We start from the raw sequence: 19021 nt of genomic DNA on the forward strand, positions 1-19021 counted from the left end.
TTTGGTTTAAGAGTGCTAACTGCAAATGTGCTAGACATTTATTAATATATGTATAAACAATATCTATAAATTTCTTTAGTGTCATACACAGTGTCTGATTCATCAGCATAAATCAGTATAAATATTGTAGACCGGGACGTTTTTTCCTCCTCTCTGCTGCTCTGCTCAAGGTGCAGAAAAAGAGGGTATTGTCTTGAAAGTGTCTGCAGAGGAAGGAAAATAAATAGTCTAGTATTATCTTCTGCACTTAAGTGTTTTGAAGCTTGCTATAGCTTCCCTCTCTTGTTCTGTCTGATAGTCCAAGTGCTACCTTCTAACTAAATATACCTCTTCTACTGACAGCTATGCAGAGTCTGTATTCTCGTATTGCAGCGACTCACCAGTACAACATAATGAGTTCTGAAAACAGAAGTGGCGAAGGCTTCTAGAAAGTACCTTCTGTAATTTATGATAAACAAATGCACAAAGCAAGTAAATAAAATTAAACAAAACTCCACATATGCTTTGACGCAGTCCCCAATGTCATCTCTGATCGTTACCCTGTCTAATGTGCAGAACTTTATAGCATGCAGTTATTTTACACAGATTGAAAACCATTAATACAAGCATTTCAAATTCATCAGTAATGCAAGCATTATAATCAAGTGATCTTGATGTTTGGTATAAATTCTTTCTCTAAATCAACTTAAAATAGAATAGAATTCTACATATTACACATAGCTCTCTTCCTTTCCATTTTAAAATCTAAGATTTACCATCCAGACTATAAATCCTCATCAGTGCAGCTGAAACAGCATCCTTTACTCAAATATACTTCATATTTCACCCATAATAACATTCATACATCTATAAATGCATGTCTGCCAAAGTCGCTCTTTTCATGCTTAGAAAAATATCCTTGCTGAGAAAAATTTAGTAGGTTCAATAGGGGTTTTTTTCCACATTAACTCAGTGTCTTAAAAACAAACAGGCCTCTGATATTGCCTTAATACAGACAAAGGTACGTCTGTCAAATGAACACACTGGGTTCTAGCTGTTTTTACACTTTACAATCACAACTTTCTTCTGTCTATCTTCCATGCCACAGAGGATTATCTTTGGTAGTCTTAGATTAGAGAATCTCCTTTAGCTGCAGGGACTCTGGTAATGAGGCTGGCTCTCACACCAAGGGCTTCACAGCACTGCTGGGCTTTAATAACTTCATACGTGAAGATGGCCTAGAGTTTGAATGTCATGAAAGAGCTAAGAAAAACAGCAGCTGGATTTCTATAGAAGGTTACAGATTCTGGCTGTTCCAGAAAAACAGCAAGGAGACAGTTTGGGCACTCAAATATCAACAGAGAGAAAAGATTCCTTGTGCCTTTATTCAAAGATGCTCTTCATGCTACAATAAACCCTGAAACTTTCAGTTAACACCTGAATGAGTTCTTCATTAAGAACAAGCAAGTAATACTGCCATTTAATGGACAGCAATCATGGTTTAAGTCCATGTTACTCATTTCCATCACTGTAAACATCATAGAAACAATGCAAAGTATAGTCTGAAAGAAAAGTAGATATTAGTGTAAGACATGCAAAATACTTGCTGTATTTTGCTTCTAGATCTGTACAATTTAGAGGCATAATACTACTAAGTACTTCACTGAAGTCTTTAAAGAAAAGCTGAGATATTTCGTAAATTTCCTTATTTGTTTTGCCTGCCTTTCAAAGTCAAGAGCTGCAACATTCTTTTCCTTTTGAAAGATCTCAAGTCACTCTCATTCCCTACAATGTCACCCTTTGATTTGGTTCATGAGTTTTATATCTATAGACTTATCTAAATCAGAGCTGTCTAGCCCACAAGACATAAAACTGAGCCCCAGGATTTCATCATTAAAAGACTCGTTTAGAAACATCAGAAACTTTCAATACCAGTGCCCCAGTCAAAATCAAGCTCAGGTATGTATATTCTCCCCACTAAAAAAAATCCTGAAGCTTCAGTTAAACATTATATACAACAATTGAGTTCAAAACCAAAGCTGAGTAGTGCTCTTCCTCTTAACTAACTGCTATATTTTTACGCCATACATTTGGGTTTTGATAGACTTTTTTTAATCTTTCAAGTTGAAAAGTTTTATACAAATTCAAAATATTGTAACTATAAAAGAACTTCAGAGGATCTACAGTTTTACTTTTTCATAATATTAATTATTATATGTTTTACTACATTTTATGTTTTATTGAAAGCTATCACTTTTCCTTCATATTGCAAAAAAAACAAGGGTTGGTTCAGGAATATAAAGAGTATTTCTAGGTTTATACCTTCAGTGTGTCTGAAGCTTTAAAACTAGTTTGGGAATTTATTGAGGAGAATCAGCAGGAATAATAAATCAGTGGCACTCCACTGTGCAAGGCCCCATCTGCATCAGGGACCTAAGGAGGGGTGACAAGAGACAGAATAGCTATAGCACTGGACCACCGAGAGAAAGCCCACTGTTTAGCTACACTGTGGGTTGCACTCCTTTAATAGCTGTAATTAGCACAATGTCCTGTGGATAATGGATTTTATTCACACCTGGGTTTTGACCCTGGAAGGTTAGTAGAAAAGTGCCAGCAGCCTCCTCCTCCTCCTTCCTTTCTTGAAATAGAGGCTACAACTGAGATTGTGTGGCCAGAATAACACAGCTGTATGCATCCTAGGGATTGCTTCTTTCTGCAGGATTGTGACAGTTACGACTTTCAGGTGTTGTCCTCCAGGAAAATATACAGAGAAGAAAAATAGTGCAAAACTATACACTGTACAAAATATCCCCTTTGGACCACAGCAATAGTCACTGCTAGTGACTGAAAACTCAGAAGGTAGGGACTTTCAAATATGAATTCACTCCCTTTTTTTCTCTTCCTTTTTTTTTTATTCTTTTTTCAAAAGCATACTTTTTATAAATAATGAAAAAAAAAGAAAGAGATAAAAGGAGAAATAAATGCCAGCTCTTTAAATGTCAAATGTACAAAAACCCTTCAAATAATATCTTACCTATAACCACTTCAGCTCAGTAAAGAATCTAGTTCTATGCAATTGAACAGTCTTAACAGGTGGATTTCTGACCGTGCACTTATTCAAATTGAGTTGAATCCATATTTTATGTTATTTTAAAACTTATGAGCCGATAGAAGCAGTGCAATTAAAGCTCCTTTTGTTCTGAAATTGCTGGAGCTAACAATCTTCACTTTCCCTCCAAAATTTCAGGGCAGCATTCCCTAGACACTATTGGAAGGTCCACACACAGGTCAGTTCCAAGAGGTACCATAATTCTATTGTGTACTAGAATAGGAGGCATTAATGAATAAAGCTTTATCCAATATCTTCTTGTGCAAAAAAAATACAGATTAAGATTTGTCAGAACACCACAAAAAACAAGTGAACTTACTTCCTTGTCTGTTTTCTTTAGTTCCTTTTAAATTTCCCTGTTTTCTTTCCCTTCATGGTCAAAACATAATTGAAATACTGGCAGATAGTACATAAAAAAAAACCCATGAGCAATATAATTTTTCCTACTACTTACTCAGCCTGATCATTAATGCCCAGACAGGCATGAACTAATATGGTTGTTCAGCGTTCAGAAGAATTGACAAACCAAAAGGCCCCAAGGTCTGAATTCATTTCACCAGCCTTTGGGCACCCCTCTCAGCTACTGAAGTTCTGCACGAGGGGTTCTGATGTGCTCTGCAGAGAGCTTCTGGCATTTTCAGTGGATGAAAAAACAGCTGCCTCCTGGATGTGCCAGTATCCCCGTCACCAAACAGGGAGCCTGAGGCAGCCAGACTCCCAGCTTACAACTTAATTTAAGTTCTTAAAGATATCTGGGACAAACATAAACCTAAATTTCCAGAACTAGAGATCCTGGAAAACTACTATGTTTATTTCTTAATCGTGTAAGTTTGATCTGACCTGAGCAAGAAAACTTCTGCCAGAAAAGAACTGGCGAACTCCAGGACCCGAAGATTTCAAAATTGTGGCCATCTTACCAGGAACTGCTCACGGCCATCACTGTCCTTGGCTTTCTTGAGTGAGAAACAGGATTTTTCACCCCTTCTCACCTTCAGAGACGCATCTTACAGAGCAAGGAGCATCTATGGGATATTCAGTTATCCTTATGTCTGAGCCCAATGCCATGAAAGACAGAAATTTAATAGCAGCAGCTCTCTTTAGGGAGGCACTGCTGAAGATGACAACAATGTGGCAGTTATACTGGCAAAGGTCTCTTCATCTTGCTTGAGACAGACTCAATCCGTCTTTCATTTCCAGGACAACAGCTAAGGCAATGAAGGAAATTACTGTCTTTTCTTATTCTATCATCTTCCAAACCCATAGCTGCCTGTGCACTTTGTGACAGTAGAAAAAAGTAATTGCACCCAATAGAAATTTTTCAGGACAAAATATTGCACAGCATTTTCCAAGACAGGCACAAATGCTGATGCTCCCTTCACAGACACATAAGCACACAGCAGTGTTTACCCCAAACTCCAGAAATTCTATCAAATTACCAGAATTGAAGCTCTGCATTAGGTAGTAAACAGCTAACCCTGAAATATGTAGTTATAATGTATTATTTCATCAGACTCTTCTACAAAATGTCTTGTTTGCCAAATTCCTTTGTTGCATGAGCAGCAATAAGATGCAATTTTTTGCCTTAAGCAGCATACAGTAATGGTATAATTGTCATCTACCCCTTCTACAATGGGACTAGCCTACCTTCAGGATTCCTTCACAGCACTTCAGAGCTGATAAGACTTTTCTTTTGGAAATAATTTTTAAAGGCCATCAACACTTTTTTTTAAAGCAAAAAAAGAAAATCCCTTTTCCCTCACTTTTGAGGACTATGAAATCTTTTAAAGCAAAAGCTTTTTCACACTTTTCATTCCCTAACAATAAGCTGATGTCCATTAGCTTTTAGTTTTGACATGGGAAAGTTAGAAGCATATTTATTTTCAGGCTAACACTCCTATGAGACCTTTGCCAGTGTAACTCAGCCTTATTAACTTTATCCTAATAGAGCAGAGTCTGGAGAGTTTAGGCTTGTGCTAATAATGATAACAATCTAACTTTCTATCCAAATATTTGTATAGTCTATCTGAATACCTGGGTACTTCCTATGGCGCTCTCATTCCTTTTAATTCAAATAATCCCCATGGTACTGTTTATATTTTTACTTTTGTGTCATACTATATACACACAGAAGTCTCTGTTAAAATCCCAGCACCCCTTCAGCAAATCAAATTAAAGGAATTTCAGTTAAGATGGTAACTGATACTTTAGAAAAATCAGCTGAGTTTTCTAAAGTCTCCAAGGCTGGTGAAGTGCCTCCCACTCAGAATATGTCAGCATAATCTGGCCAGCTTTATATTCCTTATGCTTTTTTTTTTTTTAATCTGAAATTTTAATGAAACCACAGTATGTTCAGTGATTATCAAATTGTGAAGAAAGATGATATTTTTATGGCAAACATCTATATAAAGGTATGCTGATTATGCAAATCACTGGTTTTACAGAGGAACAGATTAAAGTCACAATATAATGACGAGTACAAAAAGATACTCCTCAAATGAATAACTGTTGTTTGGTATAAATTGTCCCGCCTTTGCAACATGCTCTTAAAATTCAATCGGTAAATTATATCATTATAATCTTTGTTAGGTATTAAGGTCACTTGTACTAGCAATCACTCAGCTAAACAAACAAACCAGAACTTATGTTACACGCAAAACTGGTTTTAGTTTTAATCTCTGTAAAGTCAAGGAAAATATTGGAGGGGCATGGATGGGCAGAAGTGGTGGATTTATTGCAGAATATCATTTTATTTATCTTAACTATATTTAAATTAACTACTTAAAAATTTATGGATCAAAACACAGCCCAATACAATGTAATTAACATTGAAATAGTCAGTAGTAAAAAATAATACTAACTTTATTTCTCAATAAAACCTTACACATTTTAATTGCACTTGGTACACTTGCTATTTGGAAATGTTGTAACACCTTCATAAGCCACTTGTAGAATGTAAAAAAGAAAGCAATCAAGTATAAACATTAATTTAAAAACTAGTGAATGGCTATTCTCCTTTATTGTTATAACAAACAGGGAGGAAATCCTGTGCCTACAATACACACATGGTACATTTTCAGTTAAAAAAAACCTAATGAAATCATTTGCTTATTTTGTGCTAATACACTGACAACACAAGAAATCCCAGTTAACACCAAGATGGGTACTAGGAGAACGCTATTGGCTTTTGTTGTTAGAGGTACATTTCCCAAAGACTTCACAAATACTTTCCTTAGAGTAAGGAGTGCTAAATAGGTCAGCAAATGGATACTCAAGCCATTTCTGTGAGCCAACCAGAAAACCTCCCTGTGACTTCAGTAGACTTTGAATCAAGCCTTCAGATCTCAGCTATTATACATTTTCTGCATCTTTTCAACAAGCAATGATGGGTCTCTGTTCTGAAAGCTAAATGTATCTTTGTATTTTCTCTCACAAGAGATCAGGATCCTATAAGCACCATCTGGACTGCTTCTTTGTGTGTCTGTACTTTATGCAGATATGGTCTTCAAACACAGACTGCAAAAATCGTATTGTAGCAGCAGACAGCGGCTGGGATCCTTATCCAGGAGTCCTTTGAAGTCAACAGAGGCTGGATCCGGCCCTTTCTATGCTTTGCATAACAAAATCATTGAACCTGTTGTGCCAGTTTATACATGCCATAATTGCATAGCTATTACCTTATGTCAGCTGTCTCATATAAACACTTACCTCCAAGGCATGCACCCATGGCCAACGAAAAGATTAATGGTTTCATAGGCAAGTTAACATCAGGATCTTTACTCAGGTTGAGAAGCACAGGAATCTGTGGTTTAAGAAGAAAAGGGAGAGAGATTCAGGAGACATCCAACCATCAGCATAATATAAATGAAACTCATTCAGGTAAACAACTTAAAACACCAGTAAGTCCATATACTGAGGATCTCGTAAGGTTATGGGTGCCTCCTCTTAAATCCTTCTGGTTCAACAGGGACCTGACAGTGACTACAAATCAATTCCACCTCCATTTCTTGAAACCTAAAAGACAGAGCTATATTTTCTCTTCTTGCTGGAGACAGCTGTAAGAGATGCCCAGACCTTCACAATCAAGATGGCTGTAGATCACATGTCAGGATCTAAAAAATTCCGGAATCCTTGTTATAATCAAAAGTGTCTGATCTCCTAGGGAAAAACTGAGAAATATCAATGTATCAGGCTTCTGAATTCAAAAGCAGAGCTGAGTTATTTTACTTTCTATTCTAACATTATATTTACCAGAGAATGTAGATTTAGTTCACTGGGAAATGTTTGCAACTTTTATGAATTTCATTTAATCCTTTTAGCAAACAAAATAAAATAAAACAAAATAAAATAAAGTAAAATAAAATAAAACCCCTGAAAAGTCAAACGCTTGTAGGGAGACATAATAGACTTCATCAGGCAATAGGTATAGACCCCAAAAATACAGCAGGCAGGCTTTTGAGCAGCACCAGATCTCAGTCAGTAACACCCTTCAAAGCTAAACTTTCACCTTAGTTGGGAAAAAACAGTTTGAGTTCAACTTAATTCTGCAACCACTTGGTTCGAAAGGAAGGTGTAATCAGTAGCTGTAGAGAGGTCATTAGAAAGGAGATAGGTGATAGTGTTATTAACCTGTTTTTAACACATACAGAGGTTTATGGGACCAAAAGGGAGAGAGAAAGAGTGAGCAAACATGGAACAGTGAGACATCAAGCAGGAAGGGATTTGTGGAAATAACTGTGATATGCCTTAAAATGAATGCTTTGTCAGAGTCCAGGATTTTCAGTAGTGAGCAGTTATGACTTTTAATCCTCCAATTTGTCATTTGAATGTATTTCACAGGTGTCCCTCAAGGGGTATGATCTTAGAGATGGAGCAGCTGCTTCCTGAAAAATGTTTTCACTTTGATGGCTGAGTGATGCTCACCTTTACTGACTGTGTGTGCTCTTTTAGCATGGAGCAATATATAGGCTTTATGAAGAATTACAACCATTTCCCCCTCCCTCCTGCCAGTGGTGCTAATTATCCCTCTTAAATCCTTTCATTGATTAATCTAGGTAAGTTAATATCTAAACAATTATTCTTGAATTGTACAATGCCTGAAGATGTCTATTTCTATTTTAAAGCCTAAAGAAGAGTCAGCATGCCCAACATCTTGTCTGTTTTTTTCCATGAAACAGTCATGAAAGACCTAATTTCTCCCCACAAACTTTGTTTCTCTGAAACCATCAGAGAAGATGATATGCAATTCAAATTGGAGAAAAGGAGGCTGAGGGAAGACCTCAGGCTGAGGGGTGTTGGTCTCTTCTTTGAAGTAACAAGCCATAGGATGAGAGGAAATGGCCTCAAGTTGCAGCAGGGGAAGTTTAGATTGGATATTAGGAAAAATTTCTTCACCAAAAGGGTCATCAAGCATTGAAACAGGCTGCCTGGGGAAGTGGCTGAGTCACCATCCCTGGAGGTATTTAAAAGACATGTAGATGTGGCACTTAGGGACATGGTTTAGTGGTGGGATCAATAATCCTAAAGGTCTTTTCCAACCTAAATGATGCTATGAGTCTGTGATTTTATCATTCTATGATCTGCAATTAGCCCATTCCTGATGTCAAAAATACAGCAAGCACTAACACATACAGGAAAACAAACAACTCGTGCATCTAAAAGTATGTTTTAGAAGTAGGATCTCTCAAAATGAAGTAGCAAAGATCCACTGATGATGGTCATGGCAATAATTATTTTTATGGGCTTGGATCTTCCCAGGCACTTTAAGTATAGATGTAGTGCCTTGGAACATGGTTTAGCAGTGGACTTGGCAGTGTTAGGTTTGTGGTTGGACTCTATGATCTTAAAGGTCTTTTTCAACTTCAATGATTCTATGATTCTGTTCTATATTTATTTCAAAACAATATTGTGTTTCAACATAAAATCTAAACACAAGTACTGAAATCACAGGATAAACCATCTTGCTCAACCTATATAAAGCATTTTTTCCTATTATATAATTTTGACCAGAGAACCAAAAAGTATTGTTTAGTTTCTCAGAATTATTTGCAAGTATACTGAAGTATTACAGTAACTCACTTGTTGCAGGACACAATCCTGAACTACGCAGAGTAGAAACATCTTTTTAAATCAGACTCCTCCTTGTGTGTGCCCTGCCCAGCACAGAGAAGGTGGGTATGTAGAGCAGATTTAAAATTATTATCTTCTTTTCTTGCTGTTGAGGTCAGTCCTAAAGCTGTTGCCAGCCAGATCCCAAGTGCGCAACAACTAATGCCGGTTTTGCACCCCACTAGTGGGAACCATGCAGAAAGCAGAGCCCTATGGCCCTCCAGGAGGACCCTCCATAATTATGGCACTGTGAAGGATGGGGGAAGCGAGAAGCAAAACAGAGAACCCAGACAGAAAGTCCACCAGATAACTCTCTGCTAGGTATTTGCAGCCACATAGACATAATCCCCCCATCAGAAAATTTGGTTTTCTGTTTAGTGAAGGAGGTCAGTGTCAGGAGCTCTCAGCGTCCTGTAAATCTCTAGATTGAAGACACAGAAACGCCCTAGAAGAAAGTCACTGAACAAAGTTTGCAACTCACTCTGTTGCAACATTGCAATGCATCAAGAGAAGGTGTAATTGTGTAATGTGCATGAATCTCCATTTCCCAATTTTTCAAACCCTACAAAGAAGGGTTTAAAAAGAAGGGTAGAAGCCCAAATATGCACTTGACCCCACTGGTGTTATCATTTTTGCCTTGACATAACATTGCTTTTCTTCCACTTAGAAATACTGTGAATTCTTTTTGAAAGGATTCATAATAATTAATTCTCTACATTGAAATTATCATCAGTGATGTCATGCTCCTAAGTGCATTAGTAGGCAATAGGGCTGGATCGGGAATCTCTGCTCCCATAAATGCCTGGTTTTGCAGCAAGAGACAAACATTGAAACATGCCTCAGAAATACATATCTGTGTACACTTTAATTTGGTTGCTTTCCTTATTTAAAGGAATTCGTCTCTGCCAAAGAATCATTGTCATAAGTCAGAATGGGAATGGAAGTCCTATGGATCTCTGACACATGCTTGAAGTTAGATTTTACATGCTTATATCCCTTGTAAAGAAGAGGTATTTCTAACAAGGAATGCTCTACCGTAAGTTTCAGTTTTGAATAACCACATGAAAGATAAATGCAAAACATTCAGTTAAATTTCTAGTTTTTCAAACAGAAATATTTATTTGATCCATAAAATAAACCATATTTTTGCAAACATCATGGGCTATCCTGTGTGGCAACTGCATGCCACAGAATCTCCAACAGTCACTAGCATCTAATTCTTTTGATCTAAAAGGAGGCATAAGACAAAAAGATTGTTCTAATTTCCATCCTTAAGAACTTTCCTGCTCCAAAAACAAGGAAGAATTAAGAAACTTGATCATCAGCAAGAACTCTTGATGAGATATTGCAAATCAGTTAAAGCCAATGGACATGTCTCAGTGCTTAAGCGTTTGCATTTTAAATACATAAGGATCAGGCACAGGGTCAGTTACAAAGGAACCTACTTCTGTTTTCCCCCAAAATCACCTTCAACACTTTTTCCACATTCATTCATGCAATTATGCGTGAGGCAACATTTTTTTCACCATCAATACCTCAAACCTCAGCTTTATCTACTGTTTTAGTTAACTTGAGCACTAAAAACAGAAATGCAAAACATAAGAGGGTTAGAAGGAAACTGTTTACTGTAGTTTTCAATGTTTTTGAAAAACTGAATTAGTTCTGCAAGTCTTTCTGATTCAAGCCATAGGCTTTTACAATAGCATTGAAAGCACTCCGAGTTAGGATACTTTGCAAACTGACATACAGTTGCCCGCAATGAATATTGTAAAAATACCTTTGTCATATTGATTTAATATACTTGGAATGAAGAATTTTTCATAGTTTTATGAAATGCTGCCCCTCAACAGAGAAACACAAAAGTTAAAGATTATGAAGCCTCATGTTTCCTTCATTATTCCCTCTTCAGATTATGTAAACGGCACCCTTATCAATATTAGAAGGAGCATAGTAATGTCTTATCAGGAAGAGAGTTTTCATTTCTTATACTCTTTATCACAATAATCTTACCAGGATAAATCTCTCTTTGACTAGCTTCTAGAAAACTTGCTAATTTTTCTGGAAAGTTTGATATTAAACCACCCTACATTGCTGCTTGATTGGCAGAATTCAGATAGAATGAGTGGTGTGGCTGAACAGAGCGAAGCCAAATCTGTCTCACCTACCGCCATTGTACGACTATTTGCCTCCAGTAAAACAGAAAAACACAACTGTAGGAAATAATGATTGTACCTGGAAAAAGGTAAATGTCCTCAAACACTTGATACAGAAAGGAGCTAGTCATTAATCTTGATTCTACAGACAGTGCTTTTTGAATTTTATATATACAGGATGTAAGCCGATGCACAAATAACAGCGAAAGCATCTACAGATGTTGGCACATTTGTCTATATAACTAAGCTAATCAAAATCAATCCTTGTGAAGAAAATGTTTGTTTATACTATACATTGTGAAAGTACATAGGATATGTTACAAATATAAAAAGAACAAAAATGGAAAAATATATATATATTCATTTCACACTGATTTTAATCTTGAATCAGTTTTGCAGGATTTTAAAATGGAATAGGATTTTATTACTTTTATAAATTATCCATCTTCCCTAGAAGATACCATCTATTAACAACTAATATTGTACGAAACTAATTCAGACTCAAAAAATATGATTCTGCAGGACAACATGTTTCTTCTCATCCCTCTCATCTCACTAACATCCTCAAAGTTTAAGCCAGATGAAACAATCAAAAAGAAAGGAAGCTCAATTTCTGCTTTAAATGAAAGCTTTGAAAAAGAAAATAGAGCGATTTTGGACTAGAACTATACACACCAATTACTACAAAGCAAAATTTCATAAAATACTGTTAGTTTTCTCATAAAAATCCTTGCATTTATATTGTGGTATGTAGTCCCTTTTTGTTAAAAGACACTGGTGGTGATGTTTGCACATCTCAATTCTGTTGTCTGCTTGACAGAGGTGGTCAACTTGACACCTCCCAAACCTTATTCCTACCAGTCCTGTTTGTACGAAACTGGAATGGAGAGCCTTGAACATTTTGTTTTCATATTTAATTTATTTTATATACATAGACTGCATCCTTTGTAAGCAAAACTATGACCAGGGAATTAATATTTTCAAACCTTGCTATTACAGCCTCTTTTCCAAGACTCCAAATTACCCAAGAACAAGTTGAATCAAGACTTTTATGTTATTTGTCTATTTTTACAACAAAACATTCTCATAAGCATGGCATTCCACCAGTCAAGGAGACGAAGAAGGAAGACCTCTTCTGAACTATGAAGACCTCCTTCTGAAATACAAGCAGAAATACTGATTCAGCTTTACTAGCTGGACCCTAGGTATGTAGCGAGGAGACCAAAAAGAAGCACTGGTCCTGCGCTATCAGTGAGCATCTCCTCCTGGGATGGTGTTCATAAGAAACAGCAGGGTGAAGCGCTCTCAGCTACTTTTGTGTCCCAAAGACAGCACTTGTACAAGTAATCACACACACCCGTTGTGCAAGAAGGGTGACTTACACAAGTTTATCCTATACCTATGCAGCACAGTAGAAGGCATCAGGTCATATTGTCCATTTTGTCTATTTGTGCAAAGTGACAATGAAACAGCAATTCACATCTTTATTTTAGGGATTGCTGCTCTACACGGTGGGATTTCATGGCACACACTTTGCTAAGAACTGTGTATATTAAAGATGTCTTTTCTGAAAAGTGCAGAGAATATGCATCAATGGAAAAAAAAACTGATTGCAGTTTCCCAAATTGTTGATGATCACTCTGTCTCTGCAGACAGCTACGGGCCAGTCTTACAGATTTATTAAGCACCGAAATGCAGGGCACAGAAAACTCTGGTAGGGCAGAAGGCAAAGAAGAGCCAAAAATAAAACTGACGCTAAGAACATGAGATCCATACAAAATATTCAGTACTGCAAATGGAAAGCCTCTGATAGTTTTAAAGGCAATAAATAGTGGGCCAAAAATTATCTGGTTTCTAACAACGACCTGTCAGAGACTAAGGCACCTTGCCAGCCAGGTGGTTAATGGAAGTTGTTTGTTACTATATATTGAGGAAATAGTATTTAAAATCAGCTAAAACGAGAATTTACTACGGCTATATTTTTAGTTCTTGTAATAAAAGAAAAATATAAACAGATGGCTCCAGCATATGTGGTTGATAAAACACGTCAGTTAAACTAAAGAGCATACTGGTAATAAAATCATGTCACCTAACATTCTAAGGGCAGAAATCCATGGCTATTTAAATGAAAATATTAGGAAAACACAGGCCTTAAAAACTAATAAGTCTGCCTGTCAAGGAATGTCATTGTGAGTTTAGGCTCTTGAAAAAGGAGGGAAAATATCAGAGGACTAATAGAATGACACATAGAGCATCACTACATGATTCACCACATTTATTTGTCAGACAAAGAAAGCTGGATATCCAACATGAAAAAAACCTCTTGCCGTTCAGGAATTAAAATGTGTGAGACTTAAAAACTAAGCTCCTGGTGTATTAACTGTTTATGCACAGGACATTTTGTGGGGTTTTTATGAGCAACTCTCAGATATATCTATATATATTAGATTTGCTGCTGGCAACACAGTCTTTTGCATACAGTCAGAGTTCATGGAGTTTCCCCACAAAGTGTGTCTCAAACTCAGAATATTTTGCTATAGTACGTTTTTTACATATTGGCAAAAAATGATCAATTTTCCTATCACAGTTGCCAGGCATGCTTATGCAATGAAGTGCAATAAACAGTCACTCATATAAACATCTATTTAATTAGGGAGCTGGATCTTCACTCTCCAATGCTTAAAGAGAAGCGGAAAAGGATTACAGTTCATCAAGCAAGTTTCAATCTCATCTTGTTTTGGGGCAGTTCATGATCTTTACATTCAGGACAAATTATGTGAAACAAGCAATTGGAAGATACTCTGAAGACTGTTTTGTCTTTGTGTGGCTCCAATGCTTTATTTTTGTTTAACACAAACAGAATTTCACCAAGACAGAAACAGTAAAAGTAATCAACCTGTGATGAACTAAGTGCCCTCAGAAACTCATTCCACTGTTTCATGTACACAATTATCTTTCTACAGCATCCACTGTAGCATAAAATACTTGCTGTGTTCTGAGCTCTCTGCAGACATTTCAGTTTAGTGACCTCTGTACATGAATTCCATATGGTAATGACACTTTTGACGGCGGGGTTATAGCAGATTTACTCTTGTCTAGGACAAAGAAGAATTTGACCAACAACAGTGTTGCACTGAAAAGGTATTTCCAGGATAAGATGCTTCAAATACTAAACTAATCTGAAATTTTTAATTTCTGAATTTTTTTAGTAAGGGAGAATTCTTCACGATGCTGGTGCTGAAGGCTGCTGAGAAGCATCAATGCATTCAAAAGGTTTGAACACATGAATACTTTGCACCTTAAAACATTTCAATCTTAAAATAACTGAAAATATTTAGGTTTTGTTCTTAAGACTGCAGATAATGTGTTGTGTTTATGTTTTAGGATAAGTAAGAATCCTAACTTGTCTATGTAGATACTTAGCAATTCTTGAAAATGCTTAGATTTTCATCTAGAAAACCATTTTCCTTATCTGTTTTCATTACCACAATTCATAAAAAAATGTGTTTCCTAGAATTCATTGTAATGTTTGCTCGGATATATCCATATTCTAATTACCTTTTTAAAATATTGATCTACAGCTTCCACTTTCACATCCTGCTAATGTAAGAATCAGCCAGCTATAAATTTTAATGCTGTCAAATCTGAAACTTAAAATGGACCAGCCAAATTTATCAAAATACAGATAAAGTGAAATTTTTAGTCTCAAGATTCATTAATAAGATATTTACACTTTTTTATTTGTATTTTTTCTATACACAAAGGAAGTCATTATGAATCTGATTATCCCACTAGTACAAACAAAGATGCTGAAATGAAAATTTGGACAACCATCCTTCAGCTTGATTTTTTTCAAAGCAAACACAGTATCACAATTACAGATCTATCTGCAGGTTTTTGTCTTTTTCTTCCTTTCAGCTATAGAATCATAGAATGGTTTGGATTGCAAGTGACCTTAAAGATCATCGAGTTCAAATCCCCTTGCCATGGGCAGGAACATCTTCTACTAGACCAGGTTGCTCAAAGCCACATCCAGCCTGGCCTTGAATACCTCCAGGGACAGAGCATCCACAACTTCTGTGGGCAACCAGTTCCAGTGCCTTACCACCCTCACAGTAAAGAATTTCTTCCTAATATCTATGCATCTCATAAGTCAACCCTGAGGCCTTCTTACATGCTATAGTGGAATTCCGTATTTCTTCCATTTCTCAGGCAGGTCCTGGGTCAAAATACACTACATATCAATTGTATGGGCTACTTCTACATTAGCAAATAACATGGTGCAATAGGAGACTGAAAGAGTTGGAGCTGAGTCTCTTCTTATCTACGGTGCCTTCAGTCCAGGGGATTCAGTCCCTCATATTGGAAAAGCTTACTTCTGTTCACTCCCACACCATTTCTGAGTTAACTACACTGAGTGCGTGTGGCCCATCCCACCTCTGTGCTCCAAGTCTGGACAGTGCTCACTGCACGGTGTTGTAGGGGATTAATGGAAGACCTTATCCAGCAACACAGAGGCAGCGTTGGGGACATTCCACAAATGAACGGATGTCTGTCTTCTTGCACCTTCCCACCCCTGAAGGAATGGAGCAATATAACTTTCTAGGCACCCTTGCCATCACAGTAGTTTTGCCTGCAGTCAGCTGGAGACTTAAAACCAGAAAAGTTGAGACTGGCAGCATTGTCTTACCCCTGGAATACAGGACAAAAAGCACTGGACACTCACCTTTCTAATGCAGAAGAGACTCTATTGGTGCCCTTGACTGTGAGTTGCCACCAAGCCTTTCACCATCTTTGCATGATATTTCAGGAATTCCTGTCCATGTACAAGTCAAATAGACTGTCACCTTGTGAGCCTGGTTTCCCCTAACTCCTACTGGTCCGTGGCTCACCACCTTGGGGTGTGCAAATCCGCTATTGGCAGATGCCTCTGACGCCATCCTCCAAATACTCTTTGCCCAGTCGGAGCATACAGCTGATATCTACAAAACCACCCAGATTTTTTGCACGAGTAGGTTCAAAAAATGGGAGGGACTTGATGGGTACCATATGCCTACCTGGTACTTGGTCCATCAAGGCTATGACTGGAAAAACCACAAGAGCTAATGCCCCATTGTCATACAGATATTTGTTCACTACTGAAGGAGATTTATGAACTTCTTGGAGGGCTTCACTGGAGGAAGTCAGTACATCTGCATCTTCCATAAGTATAAGCACAGACTCAGCTGTGAAGCCATCACCTTTTGCCAAAAACCAACAGGATCATTTATGGCTACACCATACCTGGTGTCCTATAGTCCAGTATCACTGAGGCATATGAAACCAAACTCATATATAGAAGCATGTCAGCTGTGTGAATGTATGACTGAACTATGTGGCTGAATAAGTGACTTTGTTGCATGGATGGTTTTCTGCTATTAATAATTACAGCTTAATTCTGTGAATAGCAAGTCAATAAATAAGTAGAGATCTAAGAAATACCTGTTGCATTCTGTGTTTATTAGACACACATACACACTCAATTAGTGAGTCCCCGATTAGCAAAAAGGTGTGCTACAAAAGAGCTGGGTTTAATATATGTAATACTCCTCATCAGGAGTTCATACCTTTGACATACATAGTGATAAATAGCCTTCCAAAACCAAATGGTGCTTGTTTTGGCTACCGGAACCCAGTGCCAAAGAAACAAAAGGAATTTTAAATTAAAAAAGTTTTTGCAATCTCACAGAACTTGGGACTTAGTTACTTAGGAATTTTCTGAAAGTATTTTCTAATGTAGAATGACAATGTCCAAGCCCATTCATTGAGTTAGATGATGCTGGGTCTCAACTTTAGTCTGCTGTATAACACATCATTGTCTTAACATCTCAGCTAAAGACTACTCTTGCACAGGTGAGAGCGTGCCTGTATTTTTCTTTCATCCTCCCTCCTCTCTCCACCTATTTTTAAAGAAAAAAAAATGTAGCAGGTTCGGCGCAGAACAGGATGAAAAAGATGTACATTTGAAATGTCTAAAATCTTGGCAGGAATTTTTTCCTGTCCATCTGTATTTCACTCCCTCAAAGACACAAAAGAAGCAGTCTTCAGGCATCCCAAAAGATTCCTGTGTTTCAGTCCTATTTCCCAAAACATACTCCTTTGAAAGAGGGTTCCTTTCAAAATCTGCGAAAGACCCTTTGGTCGATGTGCATGCAGGTGTCTTTTGGTATTGCTCCAAACCAATTTCCACAGACTAGCTGGATGTGAGGCAAAAGCTTTGAAGCTAAGATTTCTGCATTATTGCTTAATAGTCCTCAAGTGTTTGCTGAGAGGTGACTCATCCCGAACCAATCTTTCCCTTCATGCCTATTGCTTGCAGTCTCTTGTTGTTAAATCAACATAATTCCACAGGAAACACCACGGTAATCAAACCAAAATACTGTATTAACATACAATTACAAAGCAGTTGCAAATCTGTCCAACCTATCATATGCCCTATAAGAAGTGTCTTAAACCTTGACACAGCTTAAGGGCAGACATAGCCACCCAATAACAATGGAAAAAAGAATTAAACTTAGCTGTCAACAAGCGGTAACAATGAATCATTCCCAAGGCATAATGAAGGGATTATTGCACTTCGTTTTAACAGAGAACTTGATTGAATAAACCTATTTGATCATGCCTTGATTTGTTATAATTTGACACTTTTCTGATATTAAAGCTTAACAAATGATAAGCATTTGTTATGGTTAAAGTTATTTGCTGTTTTTTAAACTAATTACATAAGCAAAGTAGCAATAAAAGGCTCAGGTGTTAAAGCATTAGCGTAACTATGCAGTGCAGAGAGGGAAAATATTGATAGCAGCAGGTGGTTAGTGACAATTTCAATCAAAAAGACAACTTTACTTTTCAGCTACGAATGCGAATATAACAGGGAAAGTGCAAGAATACAGCTAAAACAGTGGATCTGGTTCCACAGCGACCTGTGACTGCTGGCAGCAATGGCCAGCAAGATGCCTAAATGCGGCGAATAAGCTTGCAATAATGATTCAACCTGAGGGGATAAAGTAAAGTACAACACAGCAGAGGTGAAAAAAAAGCAAATTGTAATCAGCAAGCTCAGCTCCCTTGCCAGCACCAGGAGGAGGGTGTGTGAGTACTGTGCAGACCCCTACCATTGTAGCCGTGAAGGGGATGTTGTCGATCACGGAGGAGGCCAAAGCAGACACCCAGAGCACTAAAATGATGGCCACTGCTAAGCGCTGGTCCTCAGGAACCACCTGGAATTGAGTGAAGTCAAATTACAACTTTGATGAGATCAGTGCTGCTCTGTCGCCCCGATGGCATAATTGCATGTTTTCCACAGTTTTAATTTATCAACATTTATTACTCCTTCAGGCTCTGAGATAAGAAAAGCGTCTTAAAGAAAATAGCCAGACATTTAGTAACACAATATTGTTCTTTTCCCAAGAAAATTTGAACAAATAGAAATACAAAGACTGATATTTCTAATAGTCATACTTACATTTCACACAGGAAATAAACTGTGCAACCCTAAATTTTCCCTTTTTACTCGTTATATTTCCCTGGGATTTTTAGACCACAGAAAAGGCTTCTCTTTTGCATTTATGGCTATGTTTATTCAGGCCGTGGACAGATATATACATATTAAATATCACCCATGCCAAAGTATAAC

The 19021-nt window shown here is 37.3% G+C and overlaps 1 protein-coding gene across 1 annotated transcript in view; it reads right to left on the bottom strand.

The window, feature by feature from the left end:
- The window catches only part of OCA2 (oculocutaneous albinism II), a 178297-nt gene that overhangs the window by 47236 nt on the left and 112040 nt on the right, over positions 1-19021 (bottom strand). Inside the window, exons 20-21 of the mRNA XM_009882100.1 lie at positions 18501-18605; positions 6794-6887 (exon numbers count right to left, since the gene is read on the bottom strand). Coding sequence (XP_009880402.1) covers positions 6794-6887; positions 18501-18605 — 199 coding nt within the window. The remainder of the gene's footprint in view (positions 1-6793; positions 6888-18500; positions 18606-19021) is intronic.

This window comes from Charadrius vociferus, unplaced genomic scaffold, assembly GCF_000708025.1.
Source record: "Charadrius vociferus isolate BGI_N301 unplaced genomic scaffold, ASM70802v2 scaffold273, whole genome shotgun sequence".
NCBI lineage: Eukaryota > Metazoa > Chordata > Aves > Charadriiformes > Charadriidae > Charadrius > Charadrius vociferus.